The 25,482-nt window shown below is 42.4% G+C and overlaps 2 protein-coding genes and 1 pseudogene across 3 annotated transcripts in view; 2 read left to right on the forward strand and 1 right to left on the reverse strand.

Moving 5' to 3' along the window:
- The first annotated feature begins 1,137 nt into the window (after positions 1-1,137).
- Positions 1,138-18,246, forward strand: Aspa (aspartoacylase). The gene is made up of 6 exons (XM_005349597.3): positions 1,138-1,495; positions 5,523-5,718; positions 8,037-8,130; positions 11,531-11,638; positions 14,045-14,154; positions 17,532-18,246. The coding sequence occupies exons 1-6, from the start codon at positions 1,263-1,265 to the stop codon at positions 17,727-17,729; spliced, it is 939 nt and encodes a 312-aa protein (XP_005349654.1). The 5' UTR covers positions 1,138-1,262; the 3' UTR covers positions 17,730-18,246.
- On the forward strand, positions 6,824-7,242 carry LOC101981801 (annotated as a pseudogene).
- Positions 18,247-19,331: 1,085 nt separating the features above from the next.
- The window catches only part of Trpv3 (transient receptor potential cation channel subfamily V member 3), a 32,082-nt gene continuing 25,931 nt past the window's right edge, over positions 19,332-25,482 (reverse strand). Inside the window, exons 13-17 of one of the 2 annotated variants that reach the window (XM_026780624.1) lie at positions 25,093-25,159; positions 23,650-23,924; positions 22,565-22,677; positions 22,300-22,379; positions 19,332-22,002 (exon numbers count right to left, since the gene is read on the reverse strand). In XM_026780624.1, the coding sequence (XP_026636425.1) occupies positions 21,908-22,002; positions 22,300-22,379; positions 22,565-22,677; positions 23,650-23,924; positions 25,093-25,159 (630 nt within the window). In that variant the 3' untranslated portion in view covers positions 19,332-21,907. Of the gene's footprint in view, positions 22,006-22,299; positions 22,380-22,564; positions 22,678-23,649; positions 23,925-25,092; positions 25,160-25,482 lie in introns of both variants that reach the window. The other variant, XM_026780623.1, reaches the window with a different exon arrangement.

The raw sequence follows: 25,482 nt of genomic DNA on the forward strand, positions 1-25,482 counted from the left end.
AAAAAACACTGGCCTTAATGAGAAACATGGCTTCCAGGCCTAGCTCACTTTTATGTAACTGTGGAAACTTAGTCAGGCTGCTTAGTGTTTCTTTTCGTTATCCTTGCCATGAGGAAGTCAGCCCAACCTGCTATATCTTATAAAGTGGATTTATGAATATATTAAGCAAATGTCTGTAGGGAAACATTATAGATTAACCTACCTACCCTGTGTAGGAATGATTGCTCTATTGTGTCCAGACAACCTGGTGTTGCTAATATAAATATTCCCTGTACTTTAACATTCTTGGCCTTCTGGGTGATTGAGCATAAACTCAATATTTGGCTCAGAGTCATTTCTCCAAAGCCATATAATCATCTTATTCTGCATAAGTTCCCCTACTAAGACCCCTGTAGAACAAAGCATTCTAGAAGACAGTTTTTAATGCTAGTAAATGAGATTGCTTCCATTAAAATATATGTGTAATGTATGTGTGATATATGCATTTGTTATTTTTATATAGTATGTTGTAAGATATTTTCAGGCGTTAAAAAGACTTGAAAATTACTAACAGTTGCTTTTTGCTTGGTATTTAGACAAAATTATAAAAAAAAACATAGACTTACCAAAAAGTTCCTGAGAAAGACGTTAAAGATGTTTCAGAGTCACTTTTTAAAAATAATTTTAAGTTCATTGTGCCATGTCACCAAGCCCATCATTAACTGAGTTTTTGTGTCTCTGACTGCAGAAAGAACGCTGTTCAAGAGGCAGTCTGAGCACCTGTCCTTGACTGTTTGTAAAGAGAGACTCAAATGTCTTCAGATCATGAAAAGTTGCTTACTTCAGAAATGTTTTTAAACATCAGTGGAAACATAAACACTAAATAAGCCACATTGTTATATTTGGGAGAACTGGGCTTGTTGCAGTATTATTATTATAAACAATCATCCTGGACAGAAAACAGAATTTTTATAGCAGGAGATGCTAACACAGTTGTACTTAGATCTGCTGACCATCTGAGGGAGTTGGAAGTTAGCAGTTGCGTCTCTAGTTGATCTTTGCATATTTTAACCCAAATATGGTAAAGGGAGGGGCTACAGAAGGGAGTGTCCATAGAATAAACAGGCTCAGACGTTGTGACAGAAACAATTGTTAAATACTCGAGAACTCTGTACTTTGCACTTCTTGCTTAGATCTAAACTTGGAAACTTTTCTGAGGAGTTAAGCGTCCTTTGACCTCCTCTCTTGTGAATTGCAGAAATCAGACCAGTCTACTTGGTAAAATGACTGCTTGTGTTGCTGAAGAACCTATTAAAAAGATTGCTATCTTTGGAGGGACTCACGGCAATGAGCTGACAGGAGTGTTTCTAGTTACTCACTGGCTAAAGAACGGTGCTGAAATTCAGAGAGAAGGGCTGGAGGTGAAGCCATTCATAACCAACCCAAGAGCAGTGGAGAAGTGTGCCCGATACATTGACTGTGACCTGAATCGTGCTTTTAACCTTGAAAATCTTAGGTAAGACTGTGATCTGTATTCTGTGAGAGCTTGCTTGTGTGAAAAGCAGTAGTCACTGAGAGGGAGAACATGTGCTTGCTCAAGTCCGTGGTCAGACCTGTACATAGAGCGTCCTTAACCCATAAGATCACTTTCGCTTTTAATCATGCTGCTTTGTGAATTATGCAGCTACCCAAACTCAGCACTCATATGCTCTGCTGTAAACTTTTTACAACTCCAGGCTTTGCTGGTTATTCTTTTTTTTTTTTATTGTATGCCATGTAGTATACAGCAACAAATGGGAAAGATCATTATTTCTGACTCATGTGTCTTGAAAGACACAAATACAATAATACTATGCGTGAAATTTGTGTTTGGGCAAGCTTGGACAATGTGTGAAAATAAAAATAAGACTCGAAATTCTTCTCAAAAAATAAGTCAATGTTTGGTCGTTATGTAAATTAATTCGGTCACTGTAAACATGCTGCTTTGTGGGAAATTCACCACTGTGCTTTCTTGTAGGATGTGTTTATGTAAGGTTCTAGCTGAGAAAATGACGACGCTTTGATTGATGCTTGTTGAGTGAAAGAGTGAGTGAGCATCCAGAGCCTGAGCGCATCAGGGCAGTGTGCAGCTGGAGGGAGAGATGTGTTCATCTCTAGTGGTGGGGTATCACCGCTGAGGAAAACGAGGGCTGAAGACACCTCCTCCGACCTCTCTGAATTTGGGTTACAGCTGATTTAGACAGTTCCATGTGGTGTGTGTGGTCACCACACTCTAGGTTGATAAATACCAATTATTTTTTCCCTTGTCTATATCATAATATTTGCTATTGTATGTGCCTCTAAGTGTTTTTCCTAGCATCATTTTTTTAACCTGAAAATATTGTTAAGCGTCTACCAGGTGTTGTGGACATACAAAGCAGTGTACACAATGGTTTTTACGCTGAGCTGGTTGGTAGACTGCTAGCTAAAACGAAAGGCGCCCAGAGGAGCACCTAACAGCTCTATGTGCTTGCTTTCTTGTCTTGATGCACTAGGTTATAGGAGGCACTGTCCATGCAAGTTCCTAAACTCTTTGTAGTTTTTATTTTGAGACAGGGTCTTACTAAACTAACCAGGTTGGCCCTGAGCTTACTCTGTAACCTAGGCAGGCCTGAACTTTTGACCCTCCTGCCTCACACTGCCAAGCAGTTGGAATTATAGGCCTGTGCTAGCAGGACTGGCCGTACGCTTGTTTGTTGATAAATGCTAGTTAGAGAATTCCTCGGCCCAGTCTTACCACAGAACAAAAGAACGTAGACAAAACAAAATTCATCTTTACAAAATATTTGCTTTCCCCGGAAGTTACACAGCAGTGCTATTTTGTTCACCAAATAATTTTATTAGCAAAATTTAAATTGTAGAAATACTTTTATCTTCATGATTGAGGTTATATCGGGACAATTAATATTTATTCACCTAAAATAGCTATTAACTAGCACATATATGACAAGTAAGATTTGTTGAAGAATTAATCCTTTAACCTGTGTATTAACTTTCCAGATAGCTCTGAAGTGGATTGGGGCGAGTTTTCTTACTAAGAACAGCCAATAGTACCTGTTCCGTGACAGGTTCACATTCTCTTTCTCAGTCTTAACAGTCCTCAGAGGTTAGACAGCTCTGTCTCACGGTGGTTATGAAAATCATGAGACAAACAACCAACGAACCTCTCCGCCGTCTTCTAGGCAGCTGTCTTTTCCCACATCCCTCATTTCAGTGGTGGCCCCATTACCCACGAGTGCCTCACAGAGGCAACCTTAGAGCCGTCTCTGCTCTCCAGCCCCCTTGTCTGGTGTGGTAAGTTCTCCCACAAACTCTTTACAGAACTCCACAGACCAGCCAGGCCTGAATTCATAGATCTGTAATCTCTGCTACTCAGGTAGCTGAGGCAACTTATCAAGATCCTTCTTTAAAATAAATAATTCAAGAAGTGGACTGAGGTTGTATCTCGAGAGAGTACTTGCCTAGCATGGATAAGGCACTGGGTTCTCTCTCATGCTATAAAAATTATATATATTTTCATTGTTGTTATGATGATATATATAGGCACTCCACAAAGCCAGCCTTCCTCTGTGGACAGATAATATAACCTCTTACAGGACGTACATGCATCCAGTTTAACCCAGGCTTCTTCCCATGAGTTCTTCATGTGGTGACCATAGCACTGCCCCTAGCATAGAAATCTGCTTTCCCTTGCTGGATGCTCTTTATAAATCTACTATCCTGAACAGATCAAAGCAACCTACTGTTACAACACGGCTATTATAGCAGTGTGGCTACTAGTGCCGCCCAAGGTCTACCCCCTGTCTATTCTTGCAGTCTGGTCCTGTGGGACTCTTCTTATGGTAACTGGACCCCCCAGGCATGAGAATTCAGAGTGTCCACTATCTTTCAAAACTTAAAACCTTGACTCTGAACATCTGAGTGGGTAATGGTGCCATTTATCCAAATGGAAATAAATAAGTTCTGGAGTGAGATAATATGAACTAATCTTATAAGAGCTAATCTTGAGTTAACTCTAAAAACCGCCTGTGGGGTGTGTGTGTGTGTGTGTGTGTGTGTGTGTGTGTGTGTGTGAGAGAGAGAGAGAGAGAGAGAGAGAGAGAGAGAGAGAGAGAGAGAGAAATAGATCACATTAGGAACTGTATTTGATTGCAAATAGAAACTCAAGAATCTAAACTTCTTGTTCATGAACTTTATATGCAAATATAGGTGGCCCCAGTGCAGTAGCTCCCTGATGTTACCAATGTCTTTGGCTCGTCTTTTCCCACTGTACTTTTCTTCACATGCTCTGTTTTATTCCTTATGGTCTTGGCTTCATTATCACAAAAATTGCTGATGCACCTTCCTGATTGCAGATGAGTTTCCAAGCAGGAAAGACTCTGATACAAACAATTTTTTTAAATGGCCAGGTAATATAAATATATAAAATTATGTAAAAAAAAAGTATGTTTGAGAAAAAATAGAGAAATATAAGTTTAAGCCATTATCATATTGAACACCCTCAGAGTGCTCTTCCGTAGTCAAACTGAGAGGCCAGGTCAAGTATGCTGACACAAGCAGTGCTGACAGGCAGGAGGAAAGGAGAAGAAACAAGTGAAATCATAACAACAATGAATAAAGTAACAAAAACCTTCGTGAATTCTTGAATCTCTAAAATTGTAAATTTCATTCAGACAACTGCAGGCCTATAATTCTAGCTACTTGGGAGGCTGAGGTAGGAGACAATCCTCCTCCCTTCACTACAGAATAAATGTAAAGCCAACCTGAGAAAATTAGCAAGACTGTCTCAAAATTTGAAAGAACAAGAAGGAGGTACTAGGACTGTAATTCAGTGACAGAGCTCTTGCCTAACTAGATGAGGCTCAAAGTTCAATCTTCAGCACTGTAAAAAGAAATAGTGAAGAGAGGGTGGATAGACCCGTTTGAGAATATAATGATCACCTATCAACCCTTGTTCCAGAAAAATTATGTAAGTATGTTTGGTAAGTTTTGTACTTTGGGAGGGTTTGTGGTTTGTTGTTTGTAAAGCATGTCCTAAATCATACCCAATCTTCAATTTAAAATCCCAATAAATACATAAGCACCTGAGTTGAACTACGTCTTTGCACGAGAACCACAGTGGTGGTGGAGAGTGAAGTTTGGACCCATAATAAATAAGCAATACTCCATAACTACAAAGAAGTGCTTATCAAATTAAAGACTTATGTTTTTTCAAAGTTGAAGACACGTGGTAAATTCCACTTGCAAAGCCTTACCCAAGACCAGCCACATCAATAAACCTAGCATTTTTATAAGCACACCAGGGCAGCGCCGGATATATGGGATCCGCAGGAGAAAAGGTGCAGTTTTTCATTTGCAGAAGTTTCTGATACATTTTCATGTTCTGCACGGGTCTTTAATATACACATGAGGTTTATAGTTTGTTCTTTGTGTACTATCCCCATTGTGTATTTATGTTATTGTAGCCATAGATGACATTATTCTTTTTCTCTCTGCTAAAACAGCAAGGAGATGTCAGAGGATTTGCCATATGAAGTGAGAAGGGCTCAAGAAATAAATCACTTATTTGGTCCAAAAAATAGTGACAATTCCTACGATGTTGTTTTTGACCTTCACAACACGACTTCTAACATGGGCTGCACTCTCATTCTCGAGGATTCCAAGAATGACTTTTTAATCCAGATGTTTCACTATATTAAGGTAATCTCAAAGTTATTGATGTGTGGTAGCTTAGAATCCTTTCTATTTAAGTCATTGTAAGATGTCGGGAAGGCGGGACAAAGAGAAATGGATTGTATCCCATGGCCAAATGTGAGGCTTGATGAAGTGCTACACAAAGGAAGAGGCGGTGCTGGCAAGAAGAGAAAAAGAATTAAAACAATAAACACAATGAGGAAAATATTTTTTTTTTCGAGACAGGGTTTCTTTGTAGCTTTGGGGCCTGTCCTGGAACTAGCTCTAGTAGACCACACTGATCTCGAACTCCTAGAGATCCACCTGCCTCTGCCTCCCGAGTGTTGGGCTTAAAGGCGTGCACCACCACCGCCCAGCAGAAAACAATTTTTAAAAAGTCTATAAATACTTGACTATACAAAGTTATAAATTTTATCCAGATAGTCACCAAACATGGTGTTTGGTAAAAAAACAAATAAAATTAATACCAAGATTTAAATGACAGTTGATACATGTCAATTGCACAGCTTTAGGAAACTCAAGAGATCATTCAGGGTTGACTAAAGTGTAAAGACAAAGAGTCTTGGTTGGCCTCCTAGCATCTTACCCTGGGCCCCATCTGGTGTCTGTGACTGAAACACCTCTGCTGGGCAGTGCGCTTCATGAGAGCATCAAGACTTCAGCCCAGGCAGCTGGGTACATCCTCGCACTCATTGGAGCAGATGAATGCTGAGCATGATGATGTACGCTCAGCTACAAGATGAGGCTCAGAAATCTGCAGAATGAAAAATTCCACCATCTGGTATCTACAACTAGAGAAAAATTTGCTAGAACAGCAGCACTATCACAAATACTGAATTATCTGTTTATTATAATAAATATTCTTCCTTCCTGAGAGCTGGTATGACTTAGTAGAAACAATTTGACATAGATGTCCAAGAGAACCTGAGTTCAAATCCTGACTTTCTTATTCATCTCCCAAAACCTTGCTTCCCTTATTTTATAAAACGGGCATGATAACACTTAACCTCATGTAAATGCTGAAAGTCTTCAATGCAAAGAAGAGTTAAAGCACTTAACTCATGATGTAACTTATAACCCTTTCCTATGACTGGCAGTATGGAGACCATAGATGCCTGGAGTTACTGTAAAAGATATTAACCAGGAGTAATTTGTCAGAGCTCTGGCAGCCTTCCTCAAAAAGTCCCCAAAAGGATGGACACCGCCAAGCTGGCCAAAAGTGAAAAGCTTGCCCCTGCAAGGAGAGCTGCTTTTATACATGAGCTTCTCCCACAGCACGGCACCTGTACCTCCATGGTGGTATGGGGTTGGCTCCATGACCGAGATCTATGAAAGACAGCAGAGAAACGGTGTCAGGCCAAGCCACTTCAGCAGAGGCTCCAAAAGTCTGGCCAACTGGTTCCTCCAAGCACTGGAGAGGTCAAAATGGTAGAAAGGGAACAAGATGGGTGCCACAAGGTAATACCTCAGGGACAGAACAATCTGGATAGGAAGACCAGACAGGTGGCAGCTACCAACAAGAAGCATTAGAACAAAAGATGCTGGGTTAATAAATGTCAAGATTAGCTATTTCTTCCTTTCTCTTGAGTTTTAACAGTGACTACCTAGTGCTTCTGGGGTCAGAATGGGGGTGGGGTTGGGAAGACAATAATGTAGCAATCTTTTTTGCTCACTGAAGAAAAAAATTGGATGCTTTCGTTACCGTATGTGAAACCACATGGCTTATAATTAGTTATGAAAACCTAGAGGCTAGTCCAGGTGTAGTGGCATAAACTTCTAATCCCAGAATTCAGAAGTTAGAGGCAGGTGTGGGTTTGAGATAAACTGTGTAGTAAGTTCCAAGCCACCCAGAGCTCCATAGTGAAATTCTTCTCTCAAATTGAAACCTGGCTCAATTTCTCATCGAAATAAGCAGAAATTGTGGAGGAAATTACCCAGCAGCTGTAGAGATCTGGACCATAAATAGTAACAGAATTTAAGGCCAATACCCTGCTGAATAGTAAGTATAAACAAAGATGTAAACAAAATGTTTTCAGAAGTAGTCAAATATGTTCAGAAGGAATGTTTATTTCCTATTTTTAGTTTTCATCTTTGGGTATTGTTTTATGTACCTTTTGCCCAGAAAACTAATATATTTTGATTTTATATATAATTCATTTGCTGGTTTCAAAGCTATAACAGTAGGTTTTAGAGACTATTTCATAAGGCTGTCTGGCTAATTTTAATTCTGATATAAAGCATAATGAAGGAACTATGGACTCTGTAGCAGCCAAGAGAACAAAACATACTTTGCATACTAAGAATGATGTTTTCAATTTGTTCAGACTTCCTTGGCTCCATTGCCCTGCTATGTTTATCTTATTGAGCATCCTTCCCTCAAATATGCAACCACTCGTTCCATTGCCAAGTATCCTGTTGGTAAGTTGTACTTCCTACTGGCACAGGTAAAGAATCTAGCTACCTCCCATATCATTAATCTTCTAATGATCAGGTGAACCGATTAACTGTAGGCAAACCCTAACCATACCTAATTTCCTGAATTTCTCTGAGCAGATCTCTGGATTTATTCCTAGCATTTTATTTGCTCTAACACTCAGACTCTCAAATTAGTCTGTTGTTCTCCTCATTCCCAAAACTCAAGTGGAACAGAACCTTCTCTTACTCCACCAAACTGTATTGCATACAGGATTTGTATATTCCATAGATATTTGTGTATCTGTTGGAGATCAATCCTGTGCTAGGTCTTTAGGATGTAGCAGTGAACAAGACATGCAGTCTTACCTCAAGGAGCCCCCAGGGTCTGATGAGAAGATGGGACTGTAGTCAGATAATCACTCCGTAGTAGTGAACTGCTATAGTAGGGGGTGGCTCCATTCTGTTTCCCAGGAGACCTACTAGTATAATTAATTATCTACAGCTACACTGTAAGAAAAACTGTTACTACAACTCAAATCTATTTTGTTAGCTCTCAGATGTTTTAAACAAGAGTAATTTGAAAGATTACTTGAAAAGTAATAAGAGCAAATAATTTTTTAAAAAAATAACTCTGACTCTTCAATTGATAGGATGTTTTGTTACATGGTTAAAGTAATTTATTATTTTAATTAGAGAACTATACCCAAATATATTTACATTATATAGGCTAAATATCCAATAACATTACATAGTTTAAATAAACCAAAGCTTTGGCCTGAGCCTATAGCTCAGTGATAGAGTCCTTGCCTAGTATTCTAATACTTCAAAATACATAGATAGACATACAGATAGAGCAACAAAAATAAACGCAAACCAGAGCCTAAATGATACAGGATAAGGCTGCGTTTGCATAGCCTGTATGGGGGCTTTCATCCAAACGCCAGTACTGCAATAATAATAACAGGATAGACAGCCTGGTTCCATTTGACACTGAATAAAAGGATAAGACTTCTGAAGTCTGACAGATCAGGACTGGTCTACGGTATTTATGGTTGGTACTTTTTTCTAGTTAGAACAAATATCCGCTGATATGTTGGTTCCTTGCAAATAGAGCTAAATTTTCAAACATTTTAACCCAAGGAACTATAAATGCATTATAACTAAGAAATGCTAGTGCGTTCTCTTTCTGATTTTGAAACTTTCTTTGGAGTTTATTTATTAAATGATGAATAAAAACACTAAAGATCAAGAGAAAGGAAAACCTTTTTATTCAACATTTTATAGTCACAAAGAGTGTCCATGCAAACTTATTTTAGCTGCTACTAACAGTATAAGGACCTTTCTAATCCCAAGTTGCCTCAAGTCTCACAGGATCCTTCTAGACAAACCTAATTGTAGCTTGTTGCAACCAGCCTGACAATCAAACCCAAGCATATCCATTCACACTCCCCACCCTCAACACGGGTGAGCAAGTAGACACGGTCTTCTTAGATTCTAGGCAAAACCTCATCTCAAATTTAGCACTTTTTATGACCCTTGTTTCTTCCTTTCCACCCTGAATGTGTCTTGGTCGTATCCTGTGGATTTAACGATTCTGCACTGATGAGAGATCTTGGGCCAAACTTAATTTTGGTTTTGAAAAATATTCTCATCTTGGGAAAACAAACATGATTCTTGGGCATGAAGTACCCTCCTCTACCACTCTGTAACCCTGGCTCTCCATGTAGACCTACTACACCACATCTTCTGCTTCCCTCACAACAACATGAGGGACCAGCATCTTTTTATTCTTCACATCTTCTGCCTCCCTCACAACATCATGAGGGACCAATATCTTTTTATTCGTCTGTTCCACAATCTTGAATGTGTCTTTACTGTGGTCACAAGACATACACTGTAGTTCTCTAAACATCATTAAATAAAGAGTGTCTCAGGTCTCCCCTGCATATCCTTTATTTGGGGCCTTCGGTCACTGGAGTGCTAGGATTACTGTAAGTGCCTTAAGCCGTTCAGCACTTACTCTTGAGCTGAAAACAAGGTACTTTTACCTGGTACTGTGGATACTCAACCAAAACTCTGATTCTGTTAGGATGAAGAAAGATGACCTTGAGGTGGATAAACAATCTCTCCTACAATACACAGACATATCCAGAAGCATATTTTTCAGAGTTTTACAAATTATTTATGCATAAATAAATGACCTTACCAAGACCTATGATACCACGCATGTAAAGAAAGGTCTATTTATACACATAAGAAAAATAAGCACAACAAAGATTTTACATGATAAAAATACAAGTTTTTCTTTGTTTGTTTGTTGGTTGGTTGGTTTTTGATTTTCCAATACAGGGTTTCTCTGTAGCTTTGGAGCCTGTCCTGGAATTAGCTCTTGGGGACCAGGCTGGCCTCAACCTCATGGAGATCCGCCTGCCTCTGCCTCTCAAATACTGGGATTAAAGGCGTGCGCCACCACCTGAAAATATAAGTTTTAATAGACTAGGAAATAGTAGAAATGGGTGAAAATCAGATGAAGGTAAAGGAACTTATGAGTTTTGTGGAATTAAATGATGGTGTGCAGGTTAGAATTTGCAAATGGTTCAAAGGATGGAGAAGGTGGTGCGTGAAGGGATGATTTGTGGGAAGGATGGAGAAGGTGGTGCGTGAAGGGATGATTTGTGGGAAGGATGGAGAAGGTGGTGAGTGAAGGGAGGACTTGTGGGAAGGATGGAGAAGGTGGTGAGTGAAGGGATGACTTGTGGGAAGGATGGAGAAGGTGGTGAGTGAAGGGATGACTTGTGGGAAGCTGGCAAGAGAAAGGGACTAGACAGGTGGTTTAGAGAAGGGACATTCTGTAGTGCTGAGCATGGAAAGACATGATAGTACAGGCACAGTTTTACTGGAATAGAAGAAATGAATCTAATTTTACAGAAAATGAAGAACAAACTTTGCACCATCTTATCAGTAAGTTATAGATATAGTGTTATAGTAAAGGCAAGAATGTTGCTCAATAATCACATAAACTAAACCCAAGCTTAGTTAGATAGATTTCTGACTACATAGACATATTTCATCCTGCTAAGTTAACTATGAAGTCCATGACAGTTTCTCGTTGTGGTTACCTATTACTTATCAGCCTCACTTGGTCTGCATTTTTTACTAAGTAGTGAGTTTTTAATGTTTTGATAATACTGAAGGGCATAAAAGAAAAAGGTAACCTGAGTTCCTACATCAGCACAGCTCTGTGGGTTTCCACGTTCTGTATTTACCTGACATTGTCTCTGCTTTTTTCCATGATATTAAACAGTCACAACACTGGGATCCTAGATCTTTATATTTTAAATGCTTATTCTTTCAGCGTATTCTACTACTTACATAAAAGTGATGTGTCTTCTTCTGTATATAGGTATAGAAGTTGGTCCCCAGCCTCAGGGTGTTCTGAGAGCTGATATTTTGGACCAAATGAGAAGAATGGTTAAACATGCTCTTGATTTTATACACCATTTCAACAAAGGTGAGTGTTGGGTGGCAGTTGGTTCCGTATGTTTCTGTTCATCCATGAGGGGGTGTCTCTATGTAAAAGTTAACCACTAAACATTGAAATATGAAGAAAATCTAGGTCATAGTTATCACATTTATGATCTTAACTAGTTAGCTGTGTGTGTGTGTGTGTGTGTGTACATATATATATAGGAAAAGCTCTAGAAAAAAGCACACTAAGCTACAGCAGTGATTACTGAGAAGAGGGCTAAGGGAGGCTAACTTAGTTATAGTGGGATGATGTTTTTATGTATTATGTCTGTAATTAACAAATGGATGGTGATTGGTAAAGAGGTGGGTGAGTGGATCTTCCACTTAATAAATCTAAAAATATTCTAAGTACAACAACTATACAATAATTTACTTTAAAATTTAAGAAAACTTTAAAGGTGTCATAGACATCCTATGTAAATAATAATCCCATTAGGCCGCATTGAGGAATTATAGTTCTGATGATGTAACTAAAGTGCAGCTCAGGCCCTGTGACAGGTATTGCCCCTTAGCCTCAGGGAGCATCTCCTTTGGCCACAAGAGCTTCTTGTATGTGGGAGTCCTTTGACCTCCAGGAAGTCATAAAACTGAACATCAGTTCTTATGACCCTTATCTGAGGGTAGGTCCATGCTGTCTGGTGGAACTGGTGTTGGGAAGATCAGAACATACCCACAACAGGCCCTCAGATGCCAGGGGTTGAACCACAGTGTGTTAAGAAATTAAACAATCAAGTGGAAGGCACAAACCTGACGGAAGACATGGTATCTTAGCCAGTGTTCTATAGCTGTGAAGAGATGCCGTGACCACGACAACTCTTATAAAAGAAAGCATTTGATTGGGGATTGCTTACATTGAGAGCTTTTTGTTCATTATCACCTTGATAACGGGAAGCACAGCAGCCTGCAGGCAGACATGATGCTGGAAAGGTAACTGAGAGTTCTACATCTGGATTGTCGGGCAGCAGGAAGAGAGAGACACTGGGCCTGGCTTGAGCATTTGAAACCCCGAAGTTCTCCCCCAGTGATGCATTTCCTCCAACAAGGTCACACCTCCTAACCCCTGTCCAGTAGCTCCACTCCCTAATGACCAAACATTCAAATATACGAGCCTTTGCGGACCACCACACATGGTTTACAAATCACAGTCTGTATTCCCTGTGACATGGATGTGGGGTGATGACTACAGAACACCCCTCTGCATCCTTGCATCACCCAGGCTGTTCTTCCCTTCTTCTTAAATCTGACTTGGCCATGTGATCTGTTTTTATGCCCCAGAAGCTTGAAAAAGACTAGCATCCTGGAGCTTGTTTTCTTACTGTTCTTGGGAACCCCTCTTTCCATACTGATAAGAAAAGGTTACAAGATGGAGAGCTCAAAGATCCCAGCACACAGTCACACAGATCAAGCTGCAGCCTCTCAAATGTCAGACATGAGAGTGGGGCTATCCCATACCATTCAGCAGCCAGAGGACCTGCCAGCTCGCCTCGCATGTGTCATCGAGACAATCAGAAATCAGTCAAAGCCAGACTAAACCAGAGGAGCTGCTGGTCAACCTACAGAATCACAAACTCAATGCGTTAAGCTGCTAAGTTCTAGGCTAGAACGTTGCACAGGAAAAGTCAGCTAGAAGTGATGACCCATCTCCCCATTCCAATTCCACTCCAAGGAAAGGAAGGCTTTCCTCTAGGTTTCAGCCACAGCACACTATAGCCCTCCATTGGACACAGGTTCCAGTGTTGGCTCAGAGACTGCCTCCTGTGTCTGTGAACTATTACTGTTAATATTTCTTGGCACTGGGTTGTTTAGTTTTGCACCATCTTTGAGGGTTGCACTCCACTGTTGAGCAGACTCCCTGCATCCCTAAAGGTCCCTCCTCAGGGGTTGTCAGATGTGCAATGTCCCATTATGCTGAATTACGTGCATTGTCTCATTATGCTGAATCAGGTGCAATGTACCCACTATGCTAAAGCCAGCTAGCTTGCTGGATGTCTCTGTGAACACACAGTCACGCAGTGTCAGAAGGAAGGACTCTGCCTTAAGCTCGTCCAAACTTTCGTCTGACAGTTAATGAACACAAGCCTGCAGAAGGCCAGCGAGTTGCTCAAGAACACACAGCCAGGAAAACCAGAAGAGAACCCGGCGGCTCTCTTGGTCGTGGTCCTAGCAAACACTGAAATGTGTACCTTCTGCTTCTACCTCTGTCTCTGCACTTGTGGGGAGTATACTGACAAATAATCCCAGAGTGTGCTTGGCTTCTTGACATTTATGAGCCTCCATAACAGACTGACTGCCTTGCGGCACTCTTCACTTCCTTCCTTAAAGGGCCAGCTTCCGTTTTCCAGGACATTTCTTCCTAGCTGTGATTAACACATGCCATCTCTTACCATAGGAAAAGAATTCCCTCCCTGTGCTATTGAAGTCTATAAAATAATGGAGAAAGTTGATTATCCAAGGAATGAAAGTGGAGAAGTGGCTGCTGTTATCCATCCTAATCTGCAGGTAACATCTGTTTCTTTGAAACACTGAAAATAATAGTATTCTACTTTGAGGTATAATTTTACTTCCAAACAGCATTTTGTGCCCATTAGCTAATTTTTTAGTATTTAAAGTAACATATCAGTCAGACTTTCATCACTATAATGAAATTAATGACAGAAAAAAAGTCTAGTAAACTGAAAAAGGTGTAATTCTGCTCACCACTCTGGAGGTTTCAGAGTGGCTGTAGTACTTTGGGGCTGTAGCAAAAGCACATGGTCGAGACAACTGCACAGGCAAGGAAGTAAGTGTTGGCGGGACAGGACCACAGCCCCCTCCAGAATCCTCAGTGACCTAAAGGCTTCTCTCGATGAACCATTTCCTACAGATCCACATCTCCTCCTGATAGGACCACTCTTAGGAACCAAGCCCTTAACACCTGGACCACTGGGAGACACTACCCACCTCAAACTATAGCAGGAAGGGCCCCAGACCCTCTCTGGGTATTTGCCACATATAATGTGTGCTGGCTCTACGGGCACATCCATGAGTGTGACCTATAATAGTCAAGAAACACTGAAGTCCGATGTACTATCTAGAAATGATGTTAGCCACATACTATAACCTCATAATAGGGGGAGAGAGGCATCTAAACAAGACTTCCAGAATTGAAAGTGCCTACCCATGTGCAATTGTAGGGAAAATTATATACATCTTGTGTTTATCATTTAGGTTTGAAGGAGATGATCTGGTTTCATTGGGACTTTTGTTCTTAGGGAAGCAAAGCAGACTCCCCGTGTTCTAATAACCACAGTTCTTCCCTAAATTAAAGCCATGTTGAGGGGCTCCACTCCCAGTTCCTGGATCACAGTGAACTAACCCTAAGTTGGAGCACTAGAATCTGTTACTTGCAAACAGTGTAGGAAGACGTGCATGAAGTTCTGTCTGTTTAGAAAGCTGTCTACCTATACAAAGTTGCCTTGACACAACAGTTCTGGTTTGATAGTCATTTAAGTATGTATGCAAGGTGGATCGTGGCTGAGCCAACATTGCACTGTGGATACATACTGTGTTTACACGCTATTAGACAGAAGACACTGTACATAGGAGTGTTGCTCTCAAGCAATATTTACAAAACCTGCAAACTTCTGTATCTGGAAAAAATAAAACAGTTCTTGTTGCTAAAAAAAATTATATACATCTTATTTGGCTTTTAATTTTTTTGAGAAAGGGTTTCCCATTGTTGCCCAGGCTGGCTCAAAGTCATGATTTTCCTAACTCAGCCTCCCAAATTTGGGATTACACTAGTGTTCCATCACACCTCTATGTAGTTTTTAATTTTTGAGCCCTTATTTCTTATATTAGAATAGACATTGAGCATGGTATTGTGGTGCATGCTGATAATTCCAACACTTGGGAAGATGAGACAGCAAGATTGCAGATTTGAGGTCAACCTGGGTTACAGTGGGAAACCTTGTCTCCAACAGAGAGGAGATGGGAAGGCATGAGGATGGAATGTCAAAAGAGGAAAAGAAAAATCAGAACTGTCCCATAGACACAGCTATGAGTGACAGATCTCCAACTAATGTTCTCTGCCGCTGGCCATAGTTGACACCTCCCTGAACTTGTTTTTCTGGGACATTCCTGACATGGTCCCATGACTCTCCTCTGAATCCCAGTATCACACCTTGCCTGGTTTAGTCAACAATGCCAGTGAAGGAGCTCTCAGGGCAGTTAGGAGGCTGAAGTCTGGAGAGGTTAAAGGAAACATCAAGGAAGAAGAGTGATCTCAAACAGCTACAACACCCACTCCATTGTTAGACCTTGGAGTGAAAGAGGTGAAAGGGTGAAAGAGACCCGAAGGGCTGTGTAATGCAAAGCTTTTCAGCCATGAATACATATCACCTTAGAGAGCTTTCTATTTTTAAAAAAATTAAATTCCTATAAAATACATCCCTACTACAGTTTCTACAGTCCCCCACACACACTTCACTCCTCCCAACACCTCTACCTCCCCTCTACCCCAGACATTTCCCTTCAAAAAAGAGAGCTTTCTAAAAACTAACAGTGCCAAGCATCTCAGCTAATCTGACACTATTGGCTTGAGTATCCGTGGTTGAAAACCACTGATCCGATTCAGATCCCTACTTAATGGCTCTAATAGCCATCAGGCAACCTCATAAAGCATCCTGCCCACAAATTCAGACCAATAGAGCATATCTTTCCTTTAGCTTCATGGAAGCCAAATGGAAACCAGAGGAGCCATGAGCAATGGTCTCTAAAGCCAGTGTGAGCTAGAGAGGAAGAAAACAAGCTCAAGAAACAGGCAGCTGACAATGCCACAGCAGCCTCAAGCACGGGCCTATTCAAGTGTGTTCTCCTCAGTGACGTCCTTCAAAGATGTAAATGCAGTCCTGAGGAGGCTGAGAAGACCTGATGAGGACAGTAACCAACTTGATTAGTGTTGGGTCCCAAAGTCAGGAAAGATCGTTGGACTTGCTAGACCATAAGGAAGGATTCAAGTTAGGTCCGGTGGCACAAGCCTGTAATCCCAGCTACTTGGGGAGGCTAAGGCAAGAGGAGCACAAGTTAAAGGCCTTCCTTGATCATAGAGTGAGTTCAAGGCCAGCCTGAGCAAACTAGTGAGACCTCTCAAAGAAAGAGATAGAAAGAAGGCTTGGAGGATAACCCAGTGATAGAGCTAGCATGTGCAGAACTCTAAAGTCAGTTCTCAGTATCATTCTCTCTCTCTCTCTCTCTCTCTCTCTCTCTCTCTCTCTCTCTCTCTCTCTCTCATTTCTATAAGAGAGACTGATAGATTGTTATCTCAGTAAATATGTTTGAATATCTACTAAGCCTGTTCTCCCTGGGATGGAAGATTCAGGACCTGTGTTTCTGAGACGAGGCTAACTCCTCTCACCGGTACCAGAGTATGCTAGGCTCCCAAGTGATTCTGAAATGCAGCGGTGGCTGAGAAAAAGTACCATGGGCAGCTCTTCTCAATTTCAGTCAGTTTATTCACACGAAGATTGTTTTTCAGTGGGTCTCAGCAGGGGGTGGGGTTCTACTTTCTAACAGCCTCCCCGGCAATGCTGATGCTGCTGTAAAATGTTAGGAATGCAGAGGAGTAGGCCCTGCCCTGGCCTAGACAGCCATCTTAGCCAACTCCCCAGATGTTTGCTCAGCACAGCAATGCTGGAGATGCTCCAAGGCTCCTGTGGTCTGAAGCATTAGTGTTAGAAGGCTCACATACATCTCAACGCATCCCTCCTGTGTCTTTTCAATAGAGAATGTCTTTTTTAATGGACAATGTTAGTCATCTACAGTCTGACAGAAACAAATTAAAAACAGGAGGAAAAGCCAAATGTAATTAATTAATGTATTTTGATGTCTCCTGAGAGGATCAAGACTGGAAACCGTTACACCCTGGAGATCCCGTGTTTGTGTCTCTTGATGGAAAGACTATGACACTGGGTGGAGACTGTACCGTGTACCCCGTGTTTGTGAATGAAGCCGCATATTATGAAAAAAAAGAAGCATTCGCAAAGACAACCAAGCTAACACTCAACGCAAAAAGCATCCGCTCCACTTTGCACTAAAAATCACTGCCAGCTCACAGTTCCTGGGAGTCTTACAAGTCTCCAGGACTCTGTAAACGCCCCAAGAGCAGAGATGTGCCTTATTCTAGTTCTTTTCCTCAACACTTGGTCCCATGCCTCAAGCAGTAAGCATCCAGGCCAGTTTCTGAAAGAAAAGAATAAATTAATGAATGTCTTTCAAATATATTCTGAATGAGTTACATACTGCTCATTCAGGCAAGTGTGTTTCTGGTTTCTGTGTTACATTACATTCTGGTAGCTTTACCATAGCTTCACATTCAAAAGATAACATTGAAATCAATGCTACGTGAAGTTTTCCACATAGCAAGACAGTGAGATAGATTGAATGCGCATTTTTAAGTAATGCATAAGTGCTTCTAAAAACTAATACTACAGAATATTTTTAAGTTTTGACTTCTTTAAAGTCTTCAGAATTTTTAATTATATGTTATCTTGTTTATGGCCATGGTACCATGAATGAGAGCTGTCTAATTAAATGTGATTTTTTTTTGTTTTACATGTATTTATTTACTCTGTGTGTGTGTGTGTGTGTGTGTGTGTGTGTGTATGTAAAGGTCAGAGGACAATGTTCAGAAGTGGGTTCTCTCCTTCCACCATGTGGATCCTAGGGATCAAACTCAGTCAGTCATGGCTATATGGCTATAAGCACCCATACCTCAATAACAGTCTGTAAATTTTTATGTGTATGGGTGTTTTCCTGCATGTATGTTTGTACACCACATGTGTGCCTGATGCCCTCTACAGCCAGAAGAATGTGTCAGAATCATGAGCTGCCATATGGGTGCTGGGAATTGAACACAGGACCTCTGGAAGAGCAGACAGTGCTCTTAAACACTGAGCCATCTCTCCAGCCCCAGGGTAATTTTTTTTTTATTCAAAGTTGTCAAATACGTCAAATAAGATTCCAGATACGCATGTGCTTTGAGATGTAGACACTACATGAGGATGATGTGTAATGCAGCTTGCTAGCTCAGTCACTGAACGGGTCTAGCAGCAATGCTTTAGACCCAAACCTTACTTTTACCTGTTCCTGTTCAGAAACACTAAGATTTCTACTTGGTCTTCATATTCCCACACACAATGCAAAGACAAAAGCACAACCATGGCATGACAAAATAAATATTTATTAGAAATCAAAACTAGTTCCTCAATGAGGCCAAAGTAGTTTTCCTCTTTATGATTTCTTAAACATGTAGTTTCACATATACAACACTAAAAACAAGTCCATAAGTTAAATCTTAAAAGAATCAGGCACATTCAGCAAGAACAAGATGATCATTCTGTATCTGGAACTAAGATCACAGTAAAAATAAAATAAGTTCAAAATGTGTACGTCAATGCAGAAGTCAAGTATGGCTTACAGACTCTGCTGAGGGCCTGTCTCCCCGAGCCTCACTCAGAGCCACAGGCAACAGTCACCAGGCCCTGAGGAAGGAAGGGAACCTCAATAATACTGTACTCTCTTGGGCAGGTGCCTAAGAGCTCAATGACTTCACAGTACGACTTTTTACTCCTTCCCCTGACACTGGGAAAGAAGGTGAGCAGCTGTGTTATTCCAGACACACGACATAATGTCTAGAATACAGAACTCTTCTTGGGGAAATGTTCAGCTAAAACAGAGTTTACACCTACTGTCTGAGTATGCTCGATCCCATACCTGGAAAAGCTCTTCTCCCTACATTACTGAAATGTAAATCATGGAGTTTTAAGATGTCCTGATAGGCCCATAGAGTCAGTGGTGTATATTGCTGTTGCCATTGTTGTTATTTTGTTATTTGTGACTTTAGGCACATTTGACATTCAGACTTGTCATTAGACTTGTAAAGACAATGCTCACTTCCATGTCATGTGGAAAAAAAAAAAAAACCTAGCCCCTGAATGTGCCAACTACAAAAACGCTCAATGATTAAAACTGTGCAGAAGGATACCTGTGTGGCCCAGGTATCAGGACATGCTAGCCTCACCTGCTCTGACATGACTTTAGACAAGTCTTTGTTCATTCCAGAGCCCGAGTGCCCAGGTGTATGGTGAGGGATTTGAACCTTTTGAGCAGGACACTTTTTGTTGAGCTTGGTTTGGTGAACCTTCTTAGCTTGGCCCTCTGGGCTGAAAGCCTTTGGGGAACCCCACATTTAGACGAATTTCTAGTTCAGAAATGGTTTGCCAACAAATTCCATCCAAATCCACAGAAAGCTGATCTCCACAACACGTAAGAAGACAAAGGTCCAGCTGGTTATTTCTATCTGCCCAACTTCTGCCACCTTCTCTCCAAGTGGGGCATGCAGAGCTCAGTGATTTTATCTACCAACTTCCAAGTCAAAGCGAAGCTGGGATCCTAGCTCCCTAGAGCCAGTGGTTGCCCTTCCAACAAAGACATATGTTCAAGATGACTCAGGGGGACTCCAGCAATAGAATACTGGTTTGTAGAATACTTAGGAACCTTGACTTTACCTGATTGCTTCTTCAACATCTTCCCCCATAAGTGCTCAGCCCATTTCTTGAACACACCCAAAAGCTGAAGCAGCTGTTTACCGAACTGAACCACAATGTTAGTCTTGTTCTCTCACTATTCCTGACCATCAGGGGCACATCTGCTCCTTCTGCCCATGATGTCCCCCCCCCCAAATATTCTCTTTTCCAGGGACACAAACATGCTTTGTCATCTTCCCCTCCCTGAGTGTGATCTTTGAGCACTAGAGATCCCGGAAGTTGAGCAGGCAGTGGCTGCTGCTGGCTGGGCAGTCTATGGTGCTGTAATCATCCGCCACCTCTCCCCCACCTGGTCATGCAGGATGGAATCCCAGCTTCTCATCTGCCCAGCTAAGCTGAGACACAGAACCTTCCAGAATGTTGAAACCTGCCGCAGAGAACTGCTTTCGGGTCTCCAGTCAGATTAGCTCACCAATGCCAAGTTTTCTAAAGACCCAACTTATTTATGATCCCTTTAACATTTTTTAAAAAAAATCATCCTAATGCTATAATTCTATCTCAAACCTTTCCATATGAACCCTTTTTACTAAATACCGGAAGGGGGTAGCATCGCATTTCCAGTCATTGGGAAATTTTTCCAGGCTCCAAACTGACTCTGAAATTTCAAGGAGAAGAAAACTCTGAGGCTGAGGATGTGAAAATAAGCCCCAAGTCAGGCAGGCCTTCTTTCCTCAGAAGCCTTCTGCTACAGTTTCGAAATTCACAGTTAACAAAAACGTGTGCTAGCGGGGCAGCTCAGGTGTCTTGCTGAATCCCCGCAAGGGAGACACGGACGTGTTTCACCTCTGAGTTTTAAGACCTGTAAATAAATCAGCTGCTATTTCTGACTCAGCTACAGTGAGGCCAGCATGGGGTGAGACTGGAAGAGGATGCTCGCCAAACCCTCCCCCCAGATCACAGCCTGTCTCCCGCAGGCTTTATGTTGTCCTGACTCTAGCTACCCTGAGATCTAGTATATAATACTTACATCTTGTCCAAAAGCCCAAAATCTAGTTCTCAGCTTTCAAAGTTGCTTACTTCATCTGAAGTAATTTTCATTCAAAACTGAAATGTCTTTCCTGAACTAAAAATAAAAACCGTGTGTCAATTCACTATTAAAAACATCTCTCGGTTGGAGACAGTTTTAGCCTTGGATTTCATTCCAAGGATGGAGTCTGGTTTCCTGTTTTCTGGAGTCTCTGGATGGGCATTTCTATAGCTCACTGCCCTCCTCCCCCAGCAGATCTGACTTAGCTCGGGTCCTCTGCGTATTCTGGTACAGGATCAAAAGTCTGCCACAAATTCAAGAGATGTTGTCATAGTTGGGGAAGTAAAGAAGTCTAGGTTGGAGCTGGTCCAACAATAGGACCATTCCAGGAACTAGACTACTCGCCCCGCTCCTCAGACTCCAGGTCCTCCCTTCCCTAGCACATGTGCCTTAGAGCCGAGCCAACCTGCAGGTACCTCACACTGGACTTCAGGAGACTTCCAGACTCAGGACTGCTGGCCAAGAATTAATACTGACCTTCCTCAAGCCACAAAACCCAAGGTGCTTTCCTTTCAGACCCTGACCGCTGCCCCTCAGCAGCCACCATTCGATGTGAGGAAGGTCTTGCTTCTAATCCAGCATTCTGCACAGCACCTCAGCCCCAGGACTCAGCCTGCAGCATCAGGACCAACCATGGCTTCTACACCGACGTTTCTGGAAATTCCTCTAGTTCATCAAAAGCATAGAGGGTTGTTTTGCTATTGCTCCTGGAAGAATCTTGGATTTTGTTCACATCTGCTACAGGGGGGGGGAACAGAGAAAGAGAGACATGGGCTTAGAAGTTCATCACTCTGTACCTTGTTCCTGTGTGTTAGTGCAATCCTTTTTCCTGGTGGTGCTGAGGATTGAACCCAAGGCCTGAGCTGCATCCCAGACCCCAATCACTCAGTTTTCATAACCTGTTCTAAATAGTGCTCTAGAGAGTCAGAGCTGGGGAGGACCTCCAGTTACACTGGTGGGAAAAGCACATGATTCACATGAAGTCATATGATCCACAAAAGAGGGTCCCACACCACCTCCCAGCAATAGTACCTGTCCGCCTTATGGGCCCTGGATCTTCATTAAGGAAGGACACGTGTGTTTTCCACTCAGTCCACTTCACCTCGTTGATCCTGCATGTATGACCATTGTAATCACTACTGCATGATCGCATCTCAGTAAACAAACACATTTGGGATGTCCAGTTTCTACATAGCTCCTTTCCTGACTGACAGAGATATGGGGATGCCCAACCTCCTGTTTGCTGATCCTGCCCATCTCAAAGACTACTGCCCCACAGCCCCTCCCTCTTGGTTACCGCAGACACAGCCGGAAGTCCTCATCTGCTACTTTGCACAGCTCTCCCATGCGGAATCTGCTTCTCAGCCATTCTGGTAACATTTTCTCAAACTCCAAGATGGTCCTGGCTCTCTAGGGAGATAAAGAAGCCTGAACTAGCTTCTTCAAGCTTGCTCCAAGAGCCCTACTCCAGAGGAGGGTACACCCTCAGGTACCCCATCTAGTAGCCCACTCCAGTCCTACCCAGAGGAGGGCACACCCTCAGGTACCCCATCTAGTAGCCCACTCCAGTTCTACTTGTGCTTAATGCATAGGTCTTGACAGTTGAGGTAATCTACAGAACTCAAACATGAGAAAGCAGGAAACTTGGGGACAGATGGATAAATTGCTTTAAGGTTGACATAAATTTAGTATATTTAGACACCAGGAGCCTCCTAATTGAAAGGTTGGGGTCCTTGGATCTGAAGGTGAAGGAAAGTTCAGAAGTCAAACATTCCCACACTCTCTCCCAGGTTTGAACTCCATGGAGACTTTCCTGTTCTTGAGTTCGGTCTTCCTAGAACACTGGGTATAATCCAGCTGAAAAGGTTCTGGTAACTGGGAAGCCTCTGTGTCAAGGCAAAGCTTCTCTCCCTGTACCCTGTGTGTCTGTCTCTTGCAGGCATCTCTGCAGATACCTGAAGGTATGCTCTCCTCCTCGACCTCAACTTTCAAAAGCCACTTCCTAAGTGGCACTGTTTCTAGTCACCTCATAGATCTGGCCATCACACAGGATCCACACTTGGAGTTGTTCTCAGGAGTGAGAAATGATAACATCCAAATAGAACAGAACAGAAACGTCACTTCTATTGTTCCAGAACCTTCCTTCTCCTGCTTCAACCTGAGGTCACCTTTCAATGTCCACATATCATGGGTGACAAGGAATATAGCGTCCCCAAAAGCCTGCATTTCCCTGCATGTGCTGTTGTTCAAAACTGAAAGAACCTAATTAAGGCTAAATAAGATTCTCAGAATGTGCCCCATACCCACTGGTGCTGACGGCTGTGCAAGACCTCAAGATGAAGTGCTGAACAAAGTCCCAAGAGAGGCCGCTGTCCCACTCACCTGCAGGCGCCAGATCCGCTCACTCTCTTTGGAGACATTTTCCACTGTCTCGCCCATCAGGGCAATGAGCATGTTGAGGAGGAGGACGAAGGTGAGGATGACGTAGGTGATGAGTAGGAAGAGAAAGAGGATGGGGTAGGTGGAGTTCTGCTGGATGTTCAGGTCGCCCAGACCTATGGTGAGCTTGAAGAGCTCCAGCACCGCATCGCTGAAGCTGCCATAAGAGCTGCAGTCCTTTTTGTCTTTGGAGCACTTCTCAATCAGCGAGGCCAGTGCTGGGGGGACAAATGGATGACCTTGGGCTCTCTGGTGGCTGGCTACTCAGAGAACTCACGTGTTTGCATGTGTGCACTGATGCCTCCCTCCTTCTGGCAGCTCAGCTCCCATCTCTCCTCTTCTCCATCTCATGAGGCTGGTTTTCCTGCCTGGCCTCCAGAAATCCCTTTCTGTCAACTGAAACCCACCCTCTTCTCCCCTCCTCTACCCCCAGCTTGGCTCTCACTCATTCATAGCTCACCATGGCTACCACTTGCCCTTTGTATGAACCTGGCTCTTTATAGACTAAGGTTCCGGCTCTATGTACCTGAGTGATATCCCCCAAGACCATGAGATCCTGCATCCCCTCTTGATGCAGTGCTAAGAGTTCCCTGTGGATAAGATTGTGCTTGCTTTTCTCTTCTGTGCAATACACCACAGTGGTTTGTTGCGGGGTGAGAAAAATGGGTAGGCTGATGTGTGAGTGAATGCTTGGAGGAATAAGTGAACAGGTGAAAGGTCAAATACATAAGCGACATTTGTCCCAGCAAAGGCATCACACAAATGAGAGCAGCTGCCTAACCTGAGTCAACAGTCACTAAAGGAACAAAAACAACACCCACAAAATTAACATGGAGAAAAACATGCTAAACATGCCATCTCTTTATGCAGCGGTTAGAAATAAAATTGGGTTATGCTGTTCCCACTGGATTTTAAAAAGTGCCTCCATATCTCTGGTCCCCCACAAACTGTAAGCTCTCACAGAGATATCTGAAGCAAACAGTGAAAGTCACAAGATCTGGAGGCCAGAGGAAGTTACCTCAGTGTACCAGGTTGCTCCTAGTTTTTGAAGTCTACCCACCAAGTTTCTGTGAGCTCTCGTTTCCCCATCTGTAGAATGGGTGAAAACATTTACTGAGTCTCTCTCAGATTATGATGGATGTGAAAGTCTAGGGAAACCACAGACTGGATGGGTAAGAGTGACAGCCAGGAGTTAATCCATGGGGTCACGGGTGATGACACCAGCTTGGACAAGTTGCTGAGAGAAGGAAAAAAATCTGCTTGGCAAACACCAATGTGGCAAGTACTGCATCATCACTGCTGAGGCTGCCATGTGTTTTGCCATTCTGATATCCGGATAAAGTGCTCTACAAGCATGGGAGTTACTGTTAGTTAGGAAGCAATTACCTACTCCAAATCCAAGTAAGAACAGGATGTAAACAAACAAGAACTTCAGAACATCGTGCAAGATGACCTACAAAGAAATGGACATGATTCAAATGTGAGGTGAGAGCACACCATCGCTGTGCACCCATCACCCCCCTGCCCACCTTAACCCTGCCTTCACTCTGGTCATTCTCCTTCCGCCTTCATCCCCTTGATGCTCCCCGGTTCCTCTGAGTGCCCCATCTCTATCAGGAAGCCTTCTTTCCTGCTTTGTTCCCAAGGCTTCTCTTCCCTCAATCTCACCTCCCAGGACATAGTCTTGCTGAGTCTCCCTGTGACTTTCTCTATGGAGTCTCACATCTGGGCCTCCCTGGGGGCAGTGGCATGCCAGTGCCAGCCCATACCAATGTC

The sequence above is a fragment of the Microtus ochrogaster genome, chromosome 7 (genome assembly GCF_000317375.1).
Source record: "Microtus ochrogaster isolate Prairie Vole_2 chromosome 7, MicOch1.0, whole genome shotgun sequence".
NCBI lineage: Eukaryota > Metazoa > Chordata > Mammalia > Rodentia > Cricetidae > Microtus > Microtus ochrogaster.

What these genes read in the sequence shown, in the direction of transcription:
- Aspa (XM_005349597.3), top strand. Translation starts at nt 1,263, where the DNA reads ATGACTGCTTGTGTTGCTGAAGAACCTATTAAAAAGATTGCTATCTTT. An exon ending in AGATGTTTCACTATATTAAG is followed by an intron (nt 5,719 to 8,036) that starts GTAATCTCAAAG and finishes CAATTTGTTCAG; the next exon opens with ACTTCCTTGGCTCCATTGCC. An exon ending in TTATCCATCCTAATCTGCAG is followed by an intron (nt 14,155 to 17,531) that starts GTAACATCTGTT and finishes GTCTCCTGAGAG; the next exon opens with GATCAAGACTGGAAACCGTT.